Source organism: Misgurnus anguillicaudatus, chromosome 17 (genome assembly GCF_027580225.2).
Source record: "Misgurnus anguillicaudatus chromosome 17, ASM2758022v2, whole genome shotgun sequence".
Classification (NCBI taxonomy): Eukaryota; Metazoa; Chordata; class Actinopteri; order Cypriniformes; family Cobitidae; genus Misgurnus; species Misgurnus anguillicaudatus.
This window is the reverse complement of record NC_073353.2, coordinates 17,949,915-17,973,417: the sequence shown is the minus strand read 5'-3', so window position 1 is coordinate 17,973,417 and position 23,503 is coordinate 17,949,915. Positions and strand designations below refer to the sequence as shown.

At 39.4% G+C, this 23,503-nt stretch overlaps 1 protein-coding gene across 1 annotated transcript in view; it reads left to right on the top strand.

Annotated features, from left to right (window-relative positions):
* The window catches only part of igsf3 (immunoglobulin superfamily, member 3), a 183,411-nt gene that overhangs the window by 93,596 nt on the left and 66,312 nt on the right, over positions 1-23,503 (top strand). The window contains exon 3 of the mRNA XM_055214429.2: positions 15,370-15,789. Coding sequence (XP_055070404.1) covers positions 15,370-15,789 — 420 coding nt within the window. The remainder of the gene's footprint in view (positions 1-15,369; positions 15,790-23,503) is intronic.

Sequence of the window (23,503 nt, the reverse complement as noted above, 5' to 3'; positions counted from 1 at the left end):
TCATCCATATGTTCATTTCTTCTCTTTATCATCTTTCAAATATGGGTAGGTTTCTTAAAAAATAACTAATTTTGAGCAAAAAGTTGAGATAATTGCATTTTTGTGAAGAACTTGTGATAGAGATCAGATTCAGAGCGATTATCAAAACCTACATGGAGTTCTACCTGTTTGACCTAAAGGGTTGTTTCCAGGTTTTATAAGTTGGGTAAGAGCGCCAACTGGTGGAAATATGGATTGCTGTAAGAACTCGTCAATGGCGGGGAAAGAGTTGAAGAGTTTCGCTGCAAAACAAGATAACTGTTTTTAACATTTTTGTCAAAACATGTTTATTATTATGTTATCATGTCATTATTTTGTTTTATGGTGCTTCTTAGCTGTATTTTTTAAGTTATGAAGGTTTAAATCAAAACAAACCGACTGCAGTTGAATTGAAATTAATTGGAATGCACAACCAAAAAATGAGATTTCTGAAAAAAAAACGAAGTTATCTCGTTTTGCAACAAAACTCAGTTAAAGAAACAATACCAGATGCACTTTTGCATCTAAACTCTTTCTACTGTATAGATTTTGTAAAGAAAAGATTAATAATAAAGACAGTGTTCCTCATTTAGTGGCAGACAGACACTTAGCTGTACTATGCTGCTGTCACCCAGCAGTTCTTGAGTCCTCCTAATAGGACAGGAAGTGTTTTATTGTTTGGTACATTATCAACGTGTGCTGCCTCGGCTTAATTTTGTCATGAACTTCTTTCGGATATCTGTATTCTGAGGATTCTGTCAGAAAAGTGCAGCTCTGTCTGTGATACCGTGTGGACTTTCCATCCTCTGGCAGCCATGATTTTCTGTGTCTGCCTGTTGCAGAGTCTTTACATTGCCAAGGTGGTTCACAGTTTATATCTGTCACAGTTTATATAATCAGATAGCATTGCATTTTACTCCGAGTTGGGTTTCCCAGCGAGTAATATAAATATGTTTTGTAATTTGATTTAATCACATTAGTTTGACATTATTGTACTGGCCCAAAGCAACAGCGTGATGGGTGTTGATAGGTTTTAGTGAAATTAGCCAGATTGTAGAAGCAGTCACAGTACACCTCCATTTATTTCCATTCACATGCAAAATGGGAGAGTAGAAATGCACGCACGTGAAAATGTTTTCCTTGCTGAAAGGGATAGTTTACCCAAAAATGAAAATTCTTTCATCATTTACTCACCCTCATGTTGTTCTAAGCCTGAGTTTCTTAATTTTGTTGAACGCAAAAGAAGATATTTTGATTGAATAAAGAATATAGTTTAATAAAGTTTCTTTATTAAGAATAAAGAAGCTCCAATATGCTTAGAAAAACATGATGGTGAGTAGTAATGACAGACTTTTCATTTTTAGGTGAGCTATCCCTTTGAAGTAACATGTTCAAATGTGAATATGATGTAGCAGATGGAAATTATTTTTGCATGCTGACTCCAGGGTGAAACTCATAGAGCTGAGGATAGTTACTGATCTCTTTTCTTTCTCAATCCAAAGGTCGTTTAGTCATTGCATTGTGTGATTTGAAAACCAATAATGACATCACAAGAGCAGAGGAAAATCAAATGACAAAAGCTTATTGCAATAGATTTATCACTCACTGTTTTCCATCTCTACCAATCGTTTCTTTTTGTAATGTGCCTTTTCATATGTGTGCAAGAGAGAAAGGGTGTCAATAAGACTTTTTTATTTATAATGCACTTCTCTTGAACCCAAAGACTGTAGTCTTTTTCTGACCTTGTGAAGTTTTCTCCTTTCTCCCGTCCTTCACGTCTCAGTCAGCACTCAGTGTGATGTCATCCATAACCATTTTAATTGAACGGTGCAATAAACAAAAAGGAGCCCTGCATGAGTGTCTGTGTGAATGGAGAGAGAAAGGGAGATGAAGGGACAAGTAGACAAGGTTGAATTGATAGAGACTGTATAAATGAAAGTCTAGTGCTGATGTCTGGGCGTCTGTCACAGCGAGCGCATGAATAGATGCACCATTTTCCCGCTTTCTCTTTTCAGCATGCTTTTGATGTGACAGTGAATCGCAGCTCACCCACCGAGTGCAGGGTGTAAAGTTGTTGCTCTGACGACCTCTTTAAATCTTCGCTGTCACTGTCTGCCTGCTCACCTCTCTCTTTTTTTCACTGTGTGTCTTTTTCCTCTGGTCACGCATTGCCAATTATTTTGCTCTCAGCCGCTGTGTGATTGCACTTAAATCGCTGGTCAGAGAGGAAGGCTCAGCCTTTGAAAGAGGGTAGAATGAAGAATAAGAACGATGGAGAGGAATTTTGAAGATAATGGGATGGAGTGATGCAGGGCAGGTGAAGAAATGGAGGGAGGAGAGGCGTTTTGTTGACACAAGCTCCAAGGCATGTTTAGGATTGAATGTAATGTGAAGTCAAAGAATGAAATCAAACTTTGAAGCTCTTCAGATAGTAGCCCGGACAAACAGAAACAGGAATATGCCTTAAAGGGACATTACACTTTTTTTGAAAATATGCTCATTTTCCAGCTCTCCTTGAGTTAAACATTTTATTTTTACCGTTTTGGAATCCATTCATGTGATCTCCGGGTCTGGCGGTACCACTTTTAGCATAACTTAGCACAATCCATTGAATCTGATTAGACCATTAGCATCACGCTAAAAAATAACCAAATGGTTTCGATATTTTTCCCATTTAAAACTAGACTCTTTTGTAGTTACATCGTGTACTAAGACCGACAAAAAATTAAAAGTTGTGGTTTTCTAGGCATATATGGCTATGAACTATACTCTCATTCTGGCGTAATAATCAAGGACTTTGCTGATGTGTCTTGGCTGCAGCAGGCGTAGTGATATTACGCACTGCCCGAAAATAGTCCCCTGCCATTGAAAGTTACTAAGGGGACTATTTTCGGCTGCTTCGTAATATTATTGCTGGAAGGGGAGCTGGAAAATTAGTATATTTTCAAAACAGTGGAATGACCCTTTAAGCTAGAAGTATATTTCAGTTTTTAGCGTACAGTGCACGTATTACAAAAATTTGACAGTGTGCATACATTGCGTGCGTACTATTTGCAATGCGCGCATGCACATACAGGAGAGTTTATTGGAAGTGCATTGCATTTTGTCCCAATTCCTATGCATCGAAGGTCTGTGTTCACATATGAGTCACAAGAAACTATGCTTTGTAAGACATTCGACCGTGCACGTACATTCGCAAACTAGGGGTGGAACGGTACACAGAAGTCCCGGTTCGGTTCGTACCTCGGTTCAGGCGCCACGATTCACTTTCGGTACAATGGAAAGAAAAGCAGAACAAAAATGAAGAAGGCATTTTTTTTAGTACTTAAGCTAATCTAAAAAAACATAGGTGTCCTTATCAGTGTTATTTTGCATTTAACATACTATCTCGTATTTCAAAAATGTATACCACTTTAAGTAATCTTGTACTCATCTTTCATACAAATATGGGTTCAAATGTATTACAAGTGTTAACTAAATACATTTTAAAATTACATTTTGGCCTTATTTCATATTAATGTACTAAAGAACAAAAAAAATAGGCTTGTAGGATGAATTAATAGGTGCTGCAAGAAACGACAAGTGGATGACGTCAGAGTAACGCGAGAGCGATTTGAAATCAGCCTCCTCCGCAAGATTTCTCGCGGTACTCTGACGCTGATGGCGCTGCGTAAAGTCGAGCACGCTTAAACTAACCTAACCCTAACGCTAAACTGAAAGCAGCTGAACTCGACAGAACTGCCCTGCGTATGCCTGTTGTATATAGCAGGACAATTTATCTCCTACTTCTCAGCGTGAGAAATACAAAGTGTGGCGTTTGAACTGACTGAAATGCGTGTGTGTCAAGGTGAATGCGTGGCCCTGATTAGATGTATTTCCACTCACATACCTAACAACTGCTGAACAACGCCGACGCACAGTCCTCGTCTTTTCCACCACTCTCTCGCCTGTACTATTGTAACTGACTGGAAAACTGAAGTTTTGCCAAACTTGCGATCGTAAAGAGGCTGGCGGAGCGTCTAACTCTTGTGGAACACCACTTGCCATCCTCGCTATCGCTGCTCACTAACTGACTGGACCGGCGTCGACGTGACAAAAAAATGCAGAGTGCCAGAGAATGTAGAAAGGCTCTGATAGAGCGCATACATAGGCGGAGCTCGGATGCATCGGCGCCAATCAGAGCTTCAGAGCTTAAAGCGGGGCAACAGATTAGCTGTCCATAAAGAACCCGCGTATCTAACAGTAGTTCCGCATTACATTAATTATTTTGCACGCAAGTTTTTTTATTTTCATACCGTGTATTCTCCGTTTAAATTCATGCACCGAACCGTGACCCCCGTACCGATTCGGTTCGAAACGAATACATGTATTGTTCCACCCCTATCGCAAACACATAAAAACCAAACTGTAACAATGTAGTAAAACTAAAAAAGTTTTTCTTTGCATTTTTTTTAGTTTGCACACAACAACACTTTAAAAAAACGTGTTTACACAAATCTGTGATAACCACTAAAATTGCTGTATTACGTGTGCCAAGCCAGTAGATCAGGGCTATTCAAATCTTACCCTGGAGGGCCGGAGCACTGCATAGTTTAGCTGATTTTCTAGTGATCATGAAGACCTTGATTAGCTTGCTCAGGTGTGTTTGGTCAGGGTTGGAGCTAAACTATGCAGTGCTCCGGCCCTCCAGGGTAAGATTTAAATAGCCCTGTAGTAGTAGATGACAGTGTTACTTTGTATGAAAACACTACACAGCTGCGCACATACACATTTTCCTACAGAGTGGTAAATAGAATCAAGATGAGGTAGTTTTGTTACTACAAATGACCCTTGACTATAAAGCGTCAATATTTGGTAAACTTTGTTAGAGAAGCTTTAGTAAACTCAGTATCTTGGGCAGCACAAGCACAGTCATGTAGACAGCCATTGTTGTTTTGGTTATACTCGCGCATGCCTATAGACCGAATTAACATCATTATCACAGATTCATGTTCAAACGTTACCGGCACTGGGAAAGTGAGCAACCTGCGTGGATACCCAAAGTTAACATCAGAGAATTTGCCAGGGGTTCAAGGCGTCATTTTTAAAAACTTGCACTTTGAAACTTGTCTTCAAAAATTTTCGTTTTCAGGACACCCCAACGCTGTTGTTGTGTAAATGAACAGCCAAATCTCATAAAACATTACAGTTTTGGTTGAAAACAATGTTCACGCACAGTCTAACGCACAGCCATGCAAAGCATAGTTTATTAGACTCAAACGTGTACGTAGATGATTGACGCATGCGCATTGCGACAAAATGCGATGCTTCTCCTGGGCTACATACTACATTCTCCTGTACACGCATGCGTAACCTACAAATACAAAGTATGCACGGTAACAAAAATTTGTTGGTGCACGTACATCTGAGGACGAAATTTTTATCAAGCGCACTGTGCGCGGATGCGTAAAAATTGAACTATGTTTCTAGCCTTAGAAGGCAGCTGCATAGCAGCTCATTTCACTTTGAAACAGAACAATACTCTCTATTTTATGGATTTTAAAAGTGTCTCACAGAATCCACTGCAATATACCACAGTGAAATACTCTCTTCCGAGTTTCTCTCGTGTCACTAAATTTAAACCGCTTTCTCACTTTGAAGTGTCGCCTGGCTGCTGTGATATTTAAAGAAAGAACGGTTTTGAGAAGGTGTTTCCTACTTTCCTCCTCATCTCCTCTAATTGTTAAATGAATCCTTAACTTGTTTGCATTTGCATTAACTGCTGGATTATGTTAATTGTCAGACTTCTCTTGGCAGAGCGTCTGTTTGATATTGTAATAGAGACGAGGTTAGCGGAGAGACGCTCATTTACTGTAGCATCAGGAGGGATAAGCGCTCATTCCTTAGCTTTTGTCTTTACTGATGTGCATGGCAAAATCAATTGCGATTCTTGATAAGTGGACACAACGTACCCCTGGCCAATTCTCTCATGTTAACCTTTAGTACCCACGCAGGTTGCTTGCTTTCCCAGCGCCGGTTACGTGCAATGATTTAGCACCTCACATAAGAGCTTCCACATTTCTGCCACCTTATATTCACACATAGCACAGCCAGATGTATAAGCTCTATAAAGTACTATGCTTGTTAAAAAAGCTGTTTTAGTTGGTAAAAGACACGTTTGGAGTTTGTTAATACCTAAAGGTAGCGACCCACTAACTGACTTTATCGCCCATGATCTTTTGAAGAGAGTCAGAATTTGTTATCTCATCTCTTGTTGTGTGAAGGTCATCAGGGTGGGCTTCATGGTTTTGGCAGTGACCAATGAGCTCTTTATGGCCTCCAGTTTGCATTAATGAACTGACAACCTCAAGGTTCATTGCTGATCTGGATACACTTCATGTTGGTCATTCTGTTCACAGATGAATGAATAAATCTTGGCAAACTTCACATTGATTTGCAGCTTACTGTAAATGAGATGTTGCTCATGTGACTGAATCTGTGAAAAGTGTTAAAGCAGTCATTTATGGTTCTCCCTGTTTCATTTCTGAGCAGTGAGGTTGTCAGATTCAGTGGCTGGGGGAATCACAGCACTCCTGACCTTTATCAAGTTATTTCAGATTGATAAGTGGGCAGCTGGCTAAAGAGGAAATCTTTGGGGCATCAGAATTATGCCATCTGGTTAGGTTCTGAACCCACATTTAACAAGCTTCAGCTGCACACTTTAGTGAATTTTGCTCTTCTGAATCGGTTTTAGTGAATAGATGGCACAGACCGGTGGTCTGAGAGTAGTCTGCATGGAGACTTCAGATTGTCTTCTCGCTCTGCAGGTTGCATCTCATCTCTGAGATTGAGCTCCTGGTATCATACCAGCATGAGTCTCCAGGCCCTAATTCAGCCAAGATAGGAGGTGCGACTGCTGAATCTGTTTTACATTAGGGCTGGCCAGTATGATTGTATATAACATATGACAGTAGAAATGTGCCCATGGAGATTGTGCTATATTGCAGCCAAATATAAAACCCAATATGGAGCAGAAAACTGTAGAGTAGACTTTTCTACTACAGAACACTCAGAAAATACTGGATTGTTTCAACTTAATTGGGTCAAATATGGACACATATAGTATAGCAGAGTTTGGCAGTCATATATAGACCGTTTCATCGGATGCAAGTGTGGTGACCCAATTATGTGTCTGGTTGGAACTTTACTTCCGGTTTTTGTTTGTTTACTGGTCTGAGTAGTTGCTAAACTGAACTTTTGAACAAATACCTCGTCGAAAATAACAAATGTTTTGGTTTCCTAAGTAATTTATATGTTGTTTATTAAGCTTGTTATATAAATAAACTACTTTAAAAGGACTTTGTTGTTATTTATTCTTAGCGGAGTTTACCGGAACTTACGTGTTTTCCACGAAAGCCTTTGTTTATGTTGTTACTACTGAAACCATCTATTCATGAATATCAGTCATGTGACCTTTTACGTCATTCCAGTTGCTTGCTGCCATCTTGAGTACCTACTGAGTACCAGTAGGCTACTGACAAGCATTGGTTAACTTGCTACGATTTTCGGATTTTCTTTTACTGTCTATGATTCTTACGGATATGGGAAATGGCTACGCACCTCGACTGTTGTGAAAAGAAATGCTACTTTAAAAAAAATATCTTGGTTAGGGGGTGATGCCTACTCGATCCCTAATGCGTTCTTCCAGCCGCTGTCCACTGCTACCGAACTACCACTATTTCTACAACACTAAGAAGGCGCGACACAACATGAAACCTTGCTGAAGTATCACCTGGATTTCTACACATGAACTCAAGCATTGAGAACATTGTTTGTGTACACAGGGTTTACTTAAAAGAAGGTTTTGAACAACTGACTTTGGCTGTTATGGTTTCCGCTTGTCATCTTTGCCAGACATAAAGAATTGATCTCCGAATGCGAATGAATGAATCTTATATGAGGCTCCTTTTTCAACTAGAAGGTCGAAATTGTTTTTCACTTGCGACAAAACAACAAATTATCCGTGCATTTATATAGAACTATGCTTTAGGAGCTATCCATCTTTAGTCTTCTTCCTCCTTACATCGCATTCGGAAATCGATACCTCTTGACTGGCAAGATGGCGGCAAGCGGACACCAAAACAACCAAATTCAGTTGTTCAAAACCATCTTTTTAGTAAACTCTGTGTACACAAACAATGTTCTCAATGCTCGAGTTCATGTGATAGATAGTCACAGGTGATACTTAGAGCAAATTATCATGTGCGAGCCTTCTTAGTGTTAAAGAAATAGTAATTTTGATGCTCACAACATATTGAAGGCATAGCTTCTAGTTCTTTTGCGAACACTTCAGGTACTCAAAATGGCGGAAGACAAATTTGATGGTAATGACGTCAGCTGATATTCATGAATATAGCCCAGATAACACTGCAGGATTTTGGCACACTGTGCGGCATTGATCGTTTAAACTTGGGTACGACAAGCATGTAGACTCCACGATGATGACACGGATGCTTCGGCGGCTGCGTCACACGTAAGTGCAAGTGATAAACAAATACCAGTATGCAGGTCATAGCAGCAAACACACTGTGCGTTGATCAAGCTGAATTTCTGTCACTGTCAAAAAACTATCGTAGGTTATCTTTGAACGCAAGACCGGGAAAATGGCCGTCTTTGAACCTCTCTCACTGTACAACATAGGACCACCGATGAGGAGCCACGATCAGAGAAGTTGCGATGATTGTTTCACGATGACAATCTTTCGTCTGGGACAGCCAAATATTGTGCAGTGTATCCCGGCTTTAGTGAGATGAACATGAGTGTGAGATGTCCCACTATACCTCATGTAGCAGAGAGTGAGATGTCTCAATCCATCAGTCTCTTTACTGTCAGTCTTGGTTTGCGAAATGCTAATAGTTTAAGATTAGCGCTTGCTCTGTGCCTCAGGCTTCATTTGGAGACTTAACTTGGAGAGCTTATGTGAAGTAGTTGTTTGATGCCATCAATAGCTTTATGCCTTACAAGTTAAGGATTTAATGTTGGCATGGAAACAGCTAGCCGTTTCCATGGGACCTTGTTGAATAGTTGTTATGGTAACGAGCTCATTTCTGTAGAATATGACATCTAATATTTAGGTGTCGATACGATTTCCTCTGGGGAGTGTGGGTTTCTTGTTTGTTTAGTATGCGTTTATGCTAAGATGAAGGAGGATTATTGAATTTCCCCTATTACTGGGACCATAATGTTTAATGGTTATATTGAGTCAGAGATGATTGTGGGGGTGTGAGTGGTGTTACAGTACTAGGGACGATTGTCCCTCAGGTCCTCGCCTACGTACAAACACACACTCACATGCACTCCTCCACAAAAATATCTGTATGTGAGCGAGCTCCCTTTCACACTCCCACACTATCAACATCATCTCTTCTAGACACACACAACGTATGAAATAAGAATCAGAGACGCCCAAGTAAAAAAAAAATCTAACTCTTTTTATCCTTGTCATCCCTTCCTCACGTTTTCCCGCCTTCTCTCGCTCTCTTCTGTGATTCATGATGTGGTAGGTCCTTCTTGTTCATCGGGGTGTGAGAGACACAGTGGGCCCTTATTAAAAAACCCAGCAGAGAGCCACCACCTCGGTCCCAGGCTCATTTGACTATCTCGTATCATTATTCTGTCTCTGTGTCTAACATCTGTGATTCTTCAAAGCGCGGCAGGAGTAACCTGCTGTTAAACTGTGCCGTCTTGCCTCTGTTTCCTTTCTTTCTTTCCGTTGTTTCATTTGCATCGCTGCCTTTTGCCGTTTCTGTGACACACTCATTTTTTTCTCACTTCGTCTCCTCTTTTGTTCATTTTATATAATCCACGTTCCCACCCCATCATGCTCACTGCTGTTTTATTAGTGACGTGTAGCTTATATAGGGCTCCTGCTCTGCGACTGGGCAGAGATAATGTTTGAGTAAACAGGAAGTGGAATAATTGAGCTCTCATCATAAGAGCGAGTGCAGACGCATGACATGCGTGCAGGTAAACTTTCTTGCTGAAACCCTCAGGGTCAATTTTCAGATGTATAGCAATGCTACAGTAGTGCATGTGTGCATTACATTTACTTAAAGCTTGCACTTTCGGTTTTTATTTGTTCATGGCCATTCGCTTTGAAATTGAGACGCACTTACGTATGTATCTGAAAGCTTTTTATGTTGCTGTGCGAGTTAAATCTTTACTTTCAGAGAGGACTTGAAGGCGTATACTTTGATACTCATGTGAACCAAACACTTTGCATTTAGTAACAAATGGCTAGGCCCAAGGTTGTCATGAACAGGATTCCCATTACAATCCTTTTAAAGCTCACGTAACACACACTGTTTCTGCATTTCTGATGTTAATCTGGAGTACCTATAGAGTAGTATTACATCCTTCATATCTCCGAAGAGTCTTTAGTTTAATCAGATTTATAAAAGAAAGATTAGCTTTACCGAATCTTTCCGATAATGTACGAAAAAATAAAGAAGGATGAGTTACTACCGCGGGAGGAGCGAGTACGAGTCATGCAAGACTATACAACACTGTTTAACTTATGATTCACTACATGTTCATTTATATAATATGCATGCGCTTATTTCCAACTTAATACAGAAGTCTTACATACCGCATGCAACTCATGGCCCGGTTGGGAAAATCCAGCGCATCAAACACACACGCAAAACTCTGCGGCTACTCCGGATAATAAACTATACCCATTGTTTCCATAAGGCTGTCTTTCTTCTCCTTACATCCAAAAACACACTTCTTCTTTCGTACCGTTGTTGTTTTGAAATTAAACAAAGCTGTGTCGCGTGATATGATGTTTGTAAGTTCTAGCGTCTCCTGCTGATTGACATGTGTCAATGGCGGAAGTGCCCATAAAAAGAAGTGATGCGTATAGAAACCCCTGAAACGTCAGCTGGATCCGTAATCAAAAAATACTTTCCGAAACTTGTACGAACCCTGGCGAAGTGCATTCGGCACAGAAATACTCTGTAACCACCCAACTGCTTTTTTGACAGTTTGCCTACGTTTAGCATGAGGAAACAACTCTATAACTCTGTTAATAAGTCAGAATGCTTGAAATACAATTGAACCATGTCTCATCAATTTTAGCAATGTCTTTCTGCATTGATTTTAAAGAAAATCTATACAAAATTGTTTTATTATATATATTCCTTTGACCTTGTAATACGTACATGTAGTAGGCCGAAATTTTTAATGCTGTACTTTGCAGATCTGCGGGTGCAGACTTTTATGCGCCTACTTATGGTTTACAGATGGGTAATGTCGCTTTAATAATTTGGTCTTAATTAGATATTTTTAAATTGGATTAGTGTCACACAGTCAAAAGCGATGCCTGCTCTTCTGTGTACTTCAGAACTGCGTGCACCTCCTGCCGGCACTTTGAAAATCATTTTCTGAGTGATGGGAAGGTGCAATGTGCAACAGAAGCATTTGATTAGCTGCTACCGGCGCTTTTCCATTTTGGTGCACTTCCGATGGCTGTCCGTAAGTGCTTACACAGAAACCCTGTTCAATGTTAGAAATAAGCAATGCTGGAGTCTTGGAGGGGGTGACAAAGTGCAGGAAGCACCAGATGCCCCTCATCATCCACTGCTAGCAGTATTTGATTTCCACGACACTACAATCAGCTTGCAACTGGTCCAGTGATTTATGAGTGAGGTGTATGAGATTGGACAGATTTTCCATCGCCCTCAGATAGCAAGACTTTCGTGTTTAAAATCAATAGTAAGATCAACTATGAAACAACATATATGGAAATGATGTAGTTTTTAAACCGTGATAAAGGTCCCATTCTTTCTGTGTTTTGTTTATGTTTCACGTGTAAAAAACACACAATTTTTCACACAATTTACTTATCTGTATAGCGCTGTTTTCACTGTCCTCAAAACGGGCTGATCTCTTCCTTGTTTTATGAAGTCCCTCCTTCAGAAATACGTAGTGAGTTCTGATTGTATAACTTGTTACGTGTGTTGTTATTCGATAGCAGCTTAGCTTGCCGTTAGCTTAGCTGGCGACTGACGTATTCATGTGGGTGGAGTTTAGTCAAAAAACTGTTCTAGTGACGTCATTAAAGCAGGAAGTAGATGGCGGTAGTCCAAACCGGCGTTCGCTGTAGGCTTTAAAAGGGGAATTCTGTTAGAAAATATATCGCCTGGCAGTGAACTTTGAGCTTTATCATTTTGCAGGTATTATTTATGCTATTATAGCAACACTAACTAGGGTTTAAAAAATGGGATCAGGAAGAACATGACCTTCAAAGGTGCGGTGCATTATCTCTGAAAGCCAATGTTGACATTTGAAATTACAAAGACGCCCCTACCCCAATAGAATCTGGACCTTCTTTTGATAGACCCGCCCCACACATACGCAATCCCATGCTGCGTCCGAAAACCGCCTACTTCATACTATTTAGTACGCGAAAAGCAATAGGCGAGTAGTATGTCCGAATACATAGTATTCGAAAAACAGTATGCGAAAAGTACCCGGATGACCTACTACTTCCAGTTAGATTTTACAGTGTGCATACGATGGACGCTTCACTATCCCATGATGCCCCTGGAGAGGAGTTATCCAACGAAGAAGAAGAGGCATGCGACTGTTTTCGCGCTGAAATGACATGATGTGATGACGACGTATGTCACGTGATGTAGCAACATGGCGGATGTAGTACGCCCGAATCTCATTCATACTACCAGGATTCATACTATACAGTACCTACTGTTTTAACGCCAAGTAAGTAGGTACTTCTAATTCAGTACCTACTATACAGTATGCGTTTTCGGACGCAGCCCCAGACAACCATGTTGGTTAGTAGACACGCCCCTTACTGCTGATTGGCTACATGTATGCTTTGGTACTCAGCCCGACTCCCTTTTTCAAAGTGTTTTTCAAAAATCATGCACCTTGCCTTTAAACAAGTCAAAATCTATCTATCTATATCTTACTTATATATATTTTGTTTCCTCAAAGTCCCCTCTGCTGAGATTACAGCTTTGCAGATTCTGGGCTCCCAACCAACTTTATGAGATGCCACCTGGGATGTTTTCTAAATAGTATTCAAAGAATTTCCAAGTATGCTGGGCCCTTGTTGCTGCTTTTCCTTCACAATCTCATCCAACTCATCCATTTAAATAAGCAAATGAAAGTTTAGCGTTGTAATAAAATTCATACGTAGGCACAATATTTGTGTACAAAACCAATTTTGAACACTTTAGAGGTCATGACAACAACATAAATTCAGTCCAAACGATTAAATGTCTACATTTGAATTATTTACAGTCAGGCAAAAGGATTTGTTGACAACTACAAAGCATACATATCCATAACTAGTTCACTCTGTTGTAGTTAAGATTGTAAGGACATGCTACTTATTAATTTTTAATAAGTGCCCTGGGAAAAGAAATGTGAACCTTTTTTACCTGCCTACTCCTATTGAGAGAAATATTTTGGCTGTTATGTTATTGTTGTTATGAAAGCCCATTTCTCATGAGATTTTTTTCACTGTTCTGAAGCTGAAGATCTGACTGGTGCTAATCAACGCTAGCACCACATGAAGACATCTAGCGGTAATGGGAGGCAAAATATAATTTCGGTTGACTTTGTGTTAAAGGATAGACGCCTGATGTGATGCACTGCTGTTGAACTGAAGAGTGGCCTAGTATTTAAAGGCATGCAAGTCTTGCTTGCTACAGTACAGCGGGATGCATGCTTATAGTACACACAAATCAAATGTGAAAATAACTGATGATGCACAACTTGAAACAAATTTTCTAAAATCTGAAAACAGACGTCCTGTAAAGCATTAATTTTCTAAAGTAACACTGTTTACACCACTATATAGTGTAAAAGGTAGCATATTGTTTCATTTCCTATAGACGGTTTCAGCAGTAACAACATAAACAAGCGGCTGTCGTGGTCCTCAGGTAACTTTCGGTAAACTCCGCTAAGAATAAATAACAACAAAGTTTTTTAAACGTAGTTTATTTATATAACAAGCAAAAAAACAACACATAGATTACCAAGGAAACCAAAACATTTGCTATTTTCGACGAGGCATTTGTTCAAGAGATCAGTTTAGCAACTAGTCAGACCTTTAAAAAAACGAAACCGGAAGTAAAGTTCGGATCCAGACGGGTATCGCATCAGCGCACGTGCGTCCGATGAAACCATCTATAGGCCTGCACGATACTGGGCCGTTGTATTATTGCACTATTTAGCTTTTCTTTTATGTATATTGTAATTTGAGAAATATTGGATGACTTCACCAGATAAGTTAAGCTCTATTTGAGAGGAATTAACATCTGCCATGCATTTCTAGTATAGCTTACAGATTTCTGTCTGTTGTTTGAAACCTTTCTAATATAGTGTAAAACTGACAAGGGTATCCAAATATGCTCTAAATGTTATGCAACGTGACTACTGCAGATGCTGCTGTCGTGATGCATGTAGATATTGATGATGAAATGAAATATTGCGCAGCCCTAGTCACAAATCGTTATCGACCACATTGTGTCAGTATGACTACGTATCACCAAGCCCTAATGCTTGCTATGATTGGCTAATTTACAACCTTTACGAAAAAAAACATGGTTTTATTATAGTAAAAGTGTAGCAACCATTGTTTTCTTGGTGTATAAGACTACAAAAGTTGTACTACAAAAATCATGGTTTTACTATGGTCCATTTGTGATAACCAGGTTTATCTATAGTAATCATGTTTTTGTGTGTGTGCGGGGGGGATTTGTAGTTAAAAATTGTTATTTTTTTATAAACGAAACTGTCCTGAAATTGATTAAACTACAGTAGTGGAAATAGATGGACTCATTAAAGTATAACTAATTTGCCCATTCACATTTCACGCACAACTGTGCAATGCATTCAGGCACTTCAGCGTGTGCACACAGCAAGCTGTTTTTAACAAAAGATGTGTTTGTATGGTTTATCTGTAATTACAGGTCTGCTTGTGTAGCTCCATGCAAACATGTATGTGCACACACTCGCTGTAAGCTGTTTCTGCTCTTTGTCGCTATTTTTTCAGCCATGTTTTATTGGAAAAGGTGCTAGAGGCTGTAGGAGGCAGAAGAAGGGAGAGAAGTGGGCATATCAGAGGTTGCAGAGGACATAAATGGGTTGTTTTTTCTTGAGGCGATAAGTCGTATAATAAGAAGGTTCGGTGTTGAAAAGCCCTGCAAGGAAGGAATCCTGTTTAAATGTTAATGGGACATAGAGCGAATGGCTTTGGGAATGTTTTTATTGTTCGTGAACTTAACTGTACTCTCAAACTAACCTTAACTCTTCTACTCTCACCCTTTATCCCCGCAGTGATTCCAGACACTCTGGAGGTGACTGCGACTGCTCAGACGCTCTCAAAAGTGGAAGGGGACACGCTACAGCTGAGCTGCGAGGTTACCAGGCAAACCATCCAACACACGCACGTGTCTGTCAGCTGGTTCCTGCACGCCGCAGACGACACTGGTTCTGGTCCACGTGACCTTGTCACCCTGTCCCGGGACTTCGTTTTGAGACCGGGCGGACAGTACCGCCAGCGTCTGTCCTCGGGAGACCTGCGATTGGACAAGACCAACGCCACCTCTTACCGCCTCACCATCTACAAGCTGCAGCCCACAGACCAGGGCGAGTTTTACTGTGAGGCCTCCGAGTGGATCCAGGACCCAGATCGCTCTTGGTACTCCCTGACCCGGAAAGAGTCTGAGAAGACGTCAGTCACAGTTCAGCCCACAGGTGAGTGGTTGTTGATCACTGCATTTTTCTGAGGGTAATTGTTTTTTGTAGTTTCTAATTGCCAATTCTAAACTAACAATGACTTTATTAGCACGATGGATAGAAAAGCAGATCATTATTTCCCAAAGAAGTTCCCAAAGAGAGAGAAAGTCCTTAGTCAGGGTTGATGCTGTATTTAATTTACCGTGAACCAAAATGAACAGACCTCATTTTCTATTCCTAAATATATCATTGTATCGGATTTAACGGTTGTACATTTAGTGTTACGGATGGTGGGAAAAGTAAGGACATGTTCTGTAGCTCAATGGTACAGCATTGCATTAACTGTGAAAAAGATTGCGGGTTCCATTGATGTGCAGTAAGCCTCTTTGGATAAAAGTGTCTGCCAGATGCATACATTTAAATGTCACCGTTTTGTCTCCACCATTAGCTAGCCCACAGCAGGACATTTGTTATACACAGGAAGCTTCTTATGTTGTTGAGCATGTCATTTCATTGTATTTGTGTGATTTGTAATGACGCACATCACCCGAGTCCCAGATAGGTAGTGTTTGATCCCCTTAACATCAAACCAGCTATCACAGACAGGTGTCTGCTCTCAGAACTCCACTCATTGATATCGCCGATGTCATTGGGGTTGCGTATTGAACTCTCAGTGGTCTCTCCATATCAGGTAATGAGCCAGTCAGTTGACTCATCTGACTCCAACACATCTGTGGAATAATACAGATAGAGCCAGCGACTGGTGATAACTATCTGACATCTGTTTGATGACCAATGCTATTAAAAAAAGAGCCCCCCCCCAAAAAAAAAAAATGCATCATCATTTATTTTCTGTCATGTCATTTCAAACTGCCTAGTATTGAACTTTTTTGAAATGTTTTGGACACTTATTTCCATATAGTAAAGGTATATGGGATTTGGTAGTGTCAAGGATTCATGCCAAATAGCATAAACTATAGCGCTAGTTAAGTAAATATTATATTATTTCATATACGTCGCATTAGGTTTGATATTAGTGATATCTGGTTACAAGGTACATGAGAACGCTTTTGAATATGCCAAATGTAATTAATTGATTTTCAATGAATAACGAATTTCAGTCTGTTTTGGAGAAATATTCCTTTATCGTAATGCACAGGATGTCATAGATCAAAACTTTCCTTTCTCTGGGATACGCATATTTCACAGGACAGAGGCTGAGACAGAATAATGTCTCCCTCATCTCTGGCGTCAATCCATTACTTCCCAATTTATTACCGAAGCCTCGGTCCATCCCGAGTGTGAGACAGCATGTACAGCAGACACAAAACCTGCCGCTGTCTCACTGACTAATTACATAGCTGTAACTCAATCTCAAAGCACACTTGCCCAAAGTAATTTGATGGAAATGTGAGGCGACAGGGCACCACCTTATCAAACACACGGCACAGCAAGAGCTGGGGGTGTTTTTTTATTCTGTCTCTTATTGGTCAAGGGTTCTAAGATGTGGGTGTATTTTATTGAATGGTGTTGTAGGGAGGGTGGCTATTAAAGGGAAACACCAGCGTTTTTCAATATTTTACTATGCTCTTACCTCAACTTAGACAAATTAATACATACCTATCTTTTTCAATGCATGCGCTTAATCTTTGTACAGCGCGTCGTGAATGTGTTAGCATTTAGCCTAGCACCATTAATTCCTTAGGATCCAAACAGGGATAAATTTAGAAGCCACCAAACAATTCCATGTTTTCTCTATTTAAAGACTGTTACATGAGTAGTTAGAAGAGTTAGCATGGTGGCACAAAATGAAACTTAGCAATTTTTAAGCCAATAAAAATGAGAACTATATTGTAAGGCGTAAGAGCACTTAGTTTGCAGCACTTCGACCCCAGGCGCAGTAATATTGAAGGAAGTTTGAGCGAGATGGGGAGTAGTCAGGAGTGATGATGTTACTGCTCACCGAGGTCAAGGTACTGCAAACTAAGTGGTCTTCCGCCATACAATATAGTTTTCATTTTTTATCCGCTTTAAAAATTGCCACGTTTTTTTTTTTTGCCACCATACTTACTTGTGTAACTACTCATGTAACAGTCTTTAAATAGGAAAAAAAACATGGAAGTGTTTGGTGGCTTCTAAATTCATCCCTGTTTGGATCCTAAGTAATGAATGGGGCTAGGCTAAATGCTAACACATTCATGATGCACTGTACAAAGATTAGGTGCACGCATTGAAAAAAGATAGGTATGTATTAATTTGTCTAAGTTAAGGTAAGAACATAGTAAAATATGAAAAAACTGTGTTGTTTTCCTTTAAGGACAGTTACCAAATCAGGCAGATGATAAGGAAAGAACCTTATGTGATCTTAATTGGGGATGAAAATTAGGATGAAACAAATGCAGACTAGTCTTGATCCCAAAAAAGGCATAGTGGGAGAATAATAAATACCTGTGTATTGAGACAAGGTTATGACTGTGAAATACACAGGTCATTTACATTTTAAGTCTTAAAGGTAGACTAGCAAAAACATTTTTTTTTTAAGTTTAAAAGCATAGAGCAGTGGTCTCCAACAAGGTGCCCAACACGGTTGCTCCTCTGTGAGGTGCCCGCCAAAGCACATTCTGCTAATAGCTTCAATTGTGATATTTATTTATGACATACTTTTAAATTAGCTTTGCTTCTTTTATGTATGTTAACATTTGATGAAACATTAACAAGTAAAATAAAATAAAATATATTGTAAAACTAATTAAACAAAAAACTTTTAAAAAAGACTCTAGATTGTTTTATTCATTGTGGTAGCCCTTGCTCACAAAAAGGTTGGAGACCCCTGGCATAGAAAAGTTGAAAATTGTCCTGTAATACTAAAATGCTACAAAGTGTAGAAGTTTGAAGCTTTAAAAGCTTGCATTGTTCAGTAATTCAATTGCATATCATGAACTCATTAATACTGTTTATTGTTAAGTGCCTTAAAAGTCAGTGTACCGAACCATTTACAGTAAAAGGTTTTTGAAAGCTTTTAGAGAAAGTCATCTGTTTTACAGTAAACACAAGTAGTGTCCTCGGTTTTCAAATACAGTACACTATCAGAAGACTCTCATTGATTAGTACAGCCCACTAGTATCCAACAGATTCACAGTCATGGGGCCACAGAGACTCCATTTTTGTTATCAGTTCATTTAATAGATGCTGGCACTTGCATGCAGGTTTATGAAGTGCTTTTAAGACTATCGTGCTGTACTTTAAATAAAAATATATTTTTAATCTGGGTGTGAGTCGAGGTGATGTTTTTTGGCCTGATCCTTCTAAATGCAGGCTAGGCTTCACCTGAGTGAGATTCTCATTAAAAATTCCAGAGAGCATTTCAAGAGCAACACTGAGACGAAGGAAGACAGATTTGTCTATGTAATCCCCTTTTCTAGCTGGCTGCGTCCAAGTGCCCTTCCGGCTAGACAAGACGGTCATAATGTTCTCTGTGTACTAGCCAGTGGCCTTTTAGGCAAGATACAATTGTAATCAAACATCTGTGCGGGAGGTATTTTATGTGGCATCTGGAATTACATAGTGTTTTTTCAATTTTGGATTACATATCCAGGGTTCCCGCGGGGCCTTGAACTCCTTGAAAGTTTGTGAATCTGGGGAAAAAAATTCAAGGCTCTGAGAAGTTTTTGAAAATCTACATACATAGATACAGGTCATTGAAAGTGCTTGAATCTATTTTATGCAAAAAGTTTTCTGGAAAAAAATCCATAGTATTCCCTGTGTAGTGTAGGATAATATCATAAACATTCTAGACTTTTTAAGCACACATGCTAAACTGTTCGCTTTAAATGCTTATATCTTCTGTATGCCAATGTTGATTCTTACCAAAATGCTGTCACACATGAAACGTATGTATGTAACTGTTTTTCCCTGAGAAGGGAACGAGACGCTGCGTCTCCCTTGCCATACTTCCTGCGTCCCTGTAACACCGTCTTTGGCAATATTTCAAGTAGTGATATACGTCCTGGCTCCTGCGTCACCCTGTCTTTGTGGTTAAGCTTTACCATTAGTTGAATTTGATATAAACATTCAGATGCACTTACCCCTGGAGGCGTCCCCAAAGTTTCACCACGGTGACGCAGCACGAGTTCCCCCGAAAGGGAACTGTAACAATGTATCTTAAAAGGTAACATGATGTAACCTTGCTCTCACTTGAAATGTGTCCCCACATTTAGTCCTTGAATTTGAGGGTATTGGACCTGGAAAGTCCTTGAAAGGTCCTTGCATTTGAAGTTAACTAAGGTGTGGGAACCCTGCATATCGACTGGGATGTAACTGGTTACTGGCTTTTGGAATCGGGTCCAAGCTGGTCATAAGTTGGTCCGAATTCAATTTGCTCTACCATGTTCACCACCATGGCTTATGTGGACCGATTTATGACCAGTTATGGTCAAACTAGCTATCACATATGTCAAAGTGTTTCACACTGGTTTCGGGAAAATGGTAGATGGTTAACAATCCAATGGCCGGCTTGGGCCAGCTAATAACCAGTCTGGACCCTGATATGTTTCAAAACAGATACCGGCTTAAGCAGGATTTTCCAGCAGGTATCTCAGAGCTTTAATAGACTCTGGCACAAGTTCAAACACATTGTCACGTGCCATTACTCTGTTTTGCATATTTATATTGACACTAGCTCAATGCACACCATATGTCATTCTCATAACACGTGTTTGTGAGTTTCAACTCTGTGTTAATGTGTTTATTGCTCTGGTGAACTGTGCTGGGAAACAGAAGTTGTGCAGTAAGCATTAATAGGACATCACATAGCTCATTGAAGCATATACAACAGCTGATCGATGGATTCGTTTTTGTGGCAAAGCTTTTGGCAACGAATCCCACACAGCAGTTTGCGTTCACACAGCCCCTTTCCATACCACAGTTATGACTGCACCCACCCACAACACAATTGACTCTTTCTGTCTCTCTCTCTCTCTCTCTCTCTCTCTCTCTCTCTCTCTCTCTCTCTCTGGTAATCTGTCACACAAATCTATTACATGTACGCCTGCAAAGTCAAACCTAATGCCGTCATTCAGTTCTGACATTTCCTCCCCATTGTATATTCTTTATTCATGTTACTTTTAAATGATCCCTATCATTATGAATGTCAGCAGTTTGTCCACAGTCATTGTATTGTACTGTACTCAACAGACTGCAGTAGCACAAAGAATGTAAGTTATGAGAGACATTACTAGCAGATGACTTCATAATTAGTTTCTAACAAGTTGTAAACCCCTGAAGGAAGATTCTGATTTAATAAGATGACTTTGTGTAACTTGTGTACAAAGCACTTTTTCTTTTAGGATATGAGAAACTATAAAGTTCATTTAACATACTCTGGAATTATACTCTCGTCACACCCCTTATTAAAATTAATCATTGTTTTAATATAGGAAAAGGGGTCTAAAACCCTATTCGGACGGGATTAGTTTTACAGAAGTAGATGTAATTTTGCCACAGGACGCCTGTAGTATTATTGGTCAATTCGCACGGGATTAGAAATCTTAGTAAAACATTCAGAAGTGGAAGTGGTATCTCGATGACGCAGCACGTCACCTCTCTCATCGTCAAGTGCACAATACCCTGCTTCCTGATATCACATGTGCAAACAGCATGACACAGACGAGAAAAACTTGAAACGCTGTGTTTAATTTCAGTTTGGGGAGAACGTTAGTTTTAGAAACAGTTCCGTGCCTTTGAGAAGTGAATTTGACTTTTTCTCAGGAACTGACTTGTTTTCCACTTAGAACGCAAGTAAATGCTTATTTAAAGGAATAGTCTACTCATTTTCAATATTAAAATATGTTATTACCTTAACTAAGAATTGTTGATACATCCCTTTATCATCTGTGTGCATGCACGTAAGCGCTGGAGCGCGCTGCAACGCTTCGATAGCATTTAGCTTAGCCCCATTCATTCAATGGCACCATTCAGAGAGAAAGCCAGAAGTGACCAAACACATCAACGTTTTTCCGATTTAAGATGAGTAGTTATACGAGCAAGCTTGGTGGCACAAAACAAAACGCAGCGCCCCTCCAAGCGGATCCAAAAGAGGAACTACATTCCATGGCGCAATAGCACCCCTGGGAGCACTTCGACTCGCCTGAAAAGTCCGCTCCCCTTCTCACTCTCATAATGGGAGAGGGAGGGTGTTACTGCGCTGAGTCGAAGTACTCCCAAAAGTGCTATTACGACATAAAATGTAGCTCCTCTTTTAAATCCGCTTAGAAAAGCGCTACGTTTTATTTTGTACCACCAAACTTGCTCGTATAACTACTCGTCTTAAATAGGAAAAACGTTGATGTGTTTGGTCACTTCTAACTTTATCTCTAAATGGTACAATTGAATGAATGGGGCTATCGAAGCGTCTCCAGCGCTTACGTTCACGCACACAGGTGATAGAGGGATGTATCAACAATTCTTAGTTAAAGCTCCACTGTGTAGGATCTACTCCCATCAAGCGGTGAAAGTCTATATGACAACCAACTAAATATTACTTTCTAGCCCCCCCCATTCGGAACGCGTTTTAACTCGTACGGTGGCCCGGCCGTGTCATGCCAAGGTAAACATGGCTTCCAGTAGCTACAAAGCAAAAGCAATGAAAAAAAATGAACAATTTGCAATGTCATTTGCGTGTGATCCATCAAAGCAGACAGATTTATGTTAACCCTCAAGAGTTCCTTTAAAAAACTTCCTTAAGTGTTCCTAAGGCCACAAAATGACACCTTCCCAAAACTGCTCTAAAAATATCATACGTCAATATTTTCTTTCATTTTAAACGATGCAATCTTTTAGAACTACTTCTGGCTGAAACATACATATCAAATATTAATATAATTTGTGAAAATTTTAACCCTTTATATGCCTGTTTGTTTACATTAGCCCATGTTTTTTTTAACAGAAAAAACAAAAAAACTAAATATTTTCCAAAAAACACATTTGAACCACCATGTGATTATTATTATTATTATACCCTGAGATGGGTCAAAGATTGGTAGCAACATTGATTTTCATGCATTGTTATTTTTTGAACAGAGTCAGATTTTATAAAAAACTTCCTTAAGTGTTCCTAAGGCCACAAAATGACACCTTCCCAAAAACGGCTCTAAAAATATCATACGTCAATATTTTTTTTCATTTTAAACAATGCAGTCTTTTAGAACTACTTCTGCCTGAAACATACATATCAAATATTAATATAATTTGTGAAAATTTTAACCCTTTATATGCCTGTTTGTTTACATTAGCCCATGTTTTTTTAACATAAAAAAACAAAAAAACTAAATATTTTCCAAAAAACACATTTGAACCACCATGTGATTATTATTATTATTATACCCTGAGATGGGTCAAAGATTGGTAGCAACATTGATTTTCATGCATTGTTATTTTTTGAACAGAGTCAGATTTTATAAAAAAACTTCCTTAAGTGTTCCTAAGGCCACAAAATGACACCTTCCCAAAAACTGCTCTAAAAATATCATACGTGAATATTTTTTTTCATTTTAAACGATGCAGTGTTTTAGAACTACTTCTGCCTGAAACATACATATCAAATATTAATATAATTTGTGGAAATTTTAACCCTTTATATGCCTGTTTGTTTACATTAGTCCATGTTTTTTTAACAGAAAAAACAAAAAACTAAAAATTTTCCCACAGAAAAACATTTGAACTACCATTTGATTAT